The 2,735-nt window shown below is 29.3% G+C and overlaps 1 protein-coding gene across 1 annotated transcript; it reads left to right on the forward strand.

Annotated features, from left to right (window-relative positions):
- Positions 1 to 209: 209 nt before the first annotated feature.
- Positions 210 to 1,671, forward strand: LOC115709376 (tetraspanin-11-like). Its single transcript, XM_030637464.2, has 2 exons — positions 210 to 994; positions 1,211 to 1,671. Exons 1-2 carry the CDS (start codon positions 497 to 499, stop codon positions 1,520 to 1,522), a joined length of 810 nt encoding a protein of 269 aa, XP_030493324.2. The 5' UTR covers positions 210 to 496; the 3' UTR covers positions 1,523 to 1,671.
- Positions 1,672 to 2,735: the final 1,064 nt, after the last annotated feature.

Raw genomic sequence — 2,735 nt, forward strand, 5'->3', positions numbered from 1 at the left:
TTATTGTAATCAGTACTTAGACACATTATTTGACAGCAGGTTTTCAATCCAACCCAAAAGGCGTATCTCAAAAAAAAGGGAAAAAAAAATTAAAATGCTTTGGTCAATGCCTAAGTGGCACTAATATATGGTAGAAAATTGTTAAATTTCCACGTACTCAAGAAAACTGATGTAACCTCTTTTTGCCACAAAAATATAACTTGTTTAAATGCTAGTATCCTTACAAAATACCACGATCCAATTATAGCCCAATAGACCAATACGGAAAAAAACTGTTTCGTTCGTTCCAATTCAAAGAAAATTCTCTCTCTCTCTCTCTCTCTCTCTCTCTCTCTCTCTCTCTCTCTCTCTCTCTCTCTCTCTCTCTACATTTACCCCTCTTCCTAACAAATATACTCTTAGATTCTTAGCTGTTTCTAGCATTATCTTTCTTTGTCTGTTTTTTTAGCCCGAATATATACAAACGATATTCTCACATCTCCAAATATTGAATATAATGTTTCGGCTAAGCAACTCCATAGTGGGGCTCCTTAATCTATGCACCCTACTTGTTGGTGTTGCGGCTATTAGCATCGCTATCTACCTACGTGTCCACAATGGGACTGATTGCAAGAAGGCAATAGAGAACATGCTGCTTATTCTGGGGATATTCTTTCTCATGGTGTCACTTTTGGGGTTGGTTGGGGCATGGTGGGGGATCAACGCAATTTTGTACATATACCTATTGGTGATATTTTTGATGATTTTGGGTCTCATTGGTTTCACGGTGTTTGCTCTCCTCATCACAAACAAAGGTCTTGGACAAGCCATCTCTGGTCGCGGCTACAAGGAGTATCGCCTTGGGGATTTCTCTCATTGGTTGCAGAATTATGTGGTCAATGACAATAATTGGGCTGATATTCGAAGTTGTTTAATTGAGGCTCATGTTTGTCATCCTGGCAATGTTTATCAAACTCAGGCTAAATTTTACGAAGAGAATCTCTCTCCTATTCAGGTTATAATATATAATAAAATTAACAATTAATATACATTATATTATTAATCAAATTTTGAATGTTTGGTTTTATTTATTAAGTTTTGTGCATATTGTAAAATGATATTACTATTTTTAAATTATTACCACCTATATAATGTATGCATTTTTTTATATTATTTCTTTCCCATTTTCCAATGTGTATTATTTTCTTTCTAATTAAATTAAATAATGCAGTCGGGTTGTTGTAAGCCGCCATCCTATTGCGGATTCCAGCTTGTAAACTTCACGTTTTGGGAGGTTCCTAAGGCAGGGCCGGCGGTACCGGACATTGATTGCAAGACATGGAGCAACCAACAAAATTTGTTGTGCTACAACTGCAAGTCATGCAAGGCTGGAGTTTTGTCCAACATCAGGAAGGAATGGAGGCATTTTGCTATCATTAATAGTTGTATTCTTGTTGTGATCACTATTATTTACTGCATTGGTTGTTGCGCCACCAGGAACAATAGGTCCTTTTCCAAGTTTAGATATAAAGAACATCCTTAATTATATTTTTTCTAGTTTTATTAACAAAAAAAAATGTAAAATAAAATGTTTTTTTATACATACAAATAAATATTTTATGTAACTAATAGGTTGTATTAGTTGTATTCATCAAAAAACGATTATATAATAGAGGGAATAGGTATTTGTGATACTATTTCATGTAATTAGAGGAAATAGGTATTTGAGTGGATATTGAATGAATTAGTTATTCTGTCGAGTATGAGTAGTTGTAATTGACAATATATGAGGGAGTCTTTGACCTTTTTGTTGGTGGCAGTAAATTGATAATAAAACGGTACATGGAAATCATGGCTCAATAAATCCCTTAACTTGAAGATTTCTTCTCATTGATGAATCAAACAAATTGAGAAACTTTTGTATGTCTCTTTTGATTTCATGTTCTTTTTTTAGCAGGGTTTTTGATCAAATTGTTGGTTCTTATTTGATTTTCATAACAATGATGATGATAAGTTTGTTGTTTTGATTTCTTATTTCTCTTTGGCAGTTGTATTTACCAATTGTGTTTAAGTTGGTTTATTTAAAACTGAATGTTTCTTTCTTTACCAGAAATAAAATTGATCAAGTTCTTCATACTCAAATTGTTGCTCAATTCAAATTTAGATTGAAGTTTTATGATCTTGTATGTCTTACAATTCATTTTTATTATGTTCACATATTTGTTTAAGGGCTTTTTTCATAAATGTACAACAAATGCAACATAATTACAGAAATTGTGCAAAAAAAGTTATTTTAAAAACTTATACATTTTGAAAACTTATTACATGAAACCATACATTTTAATTATTAAATAATATAAATAATTAATGATTAAACTAATTACCATAAATAGATTAATGTAATTAATGTTTGTAATACTATTTTGTAATATCTTATCCTTATGTTTATTATATTAATATTTTAAAAATTATTAATAATAAAATATGTTTATTAAAATTCAAAATAAATAATTTTGTAAAATTAATTCAATAAATAATAAACAGTTTTATAAAAATAAATAAGTTAAATATTCTTTTATTAAAGAATAAATCAATGCTTAAATATAAACATTAATGTATATAAATATAAATCAATGCTTAAAATTACTAAAATTAAACATGACACACTTAGAGTGATATAATAAACATATGTGAATATTATCATTTTGTTTATTAAATTAGTATATTTAATAAATAGAAAATAAAATAAACATATA

The sequence above is a fragment of the Cannabis sativa genome, chromosome 3, assembly GCF_029168945.1.
Source record: "Cannabis sativa cultivar Pink pepper isolate KNU-18-1 chromosome 3, ASM2916894v1, whole genome shotgun sequence".
NCBI classification, from domain to species: domain Eukaryota; kingdom Viridiplantae; phylum Streptophyta; class Magnoliopsida; order Rosales; family Cannabaceae; genus Cannabis; species Cannabis sativa.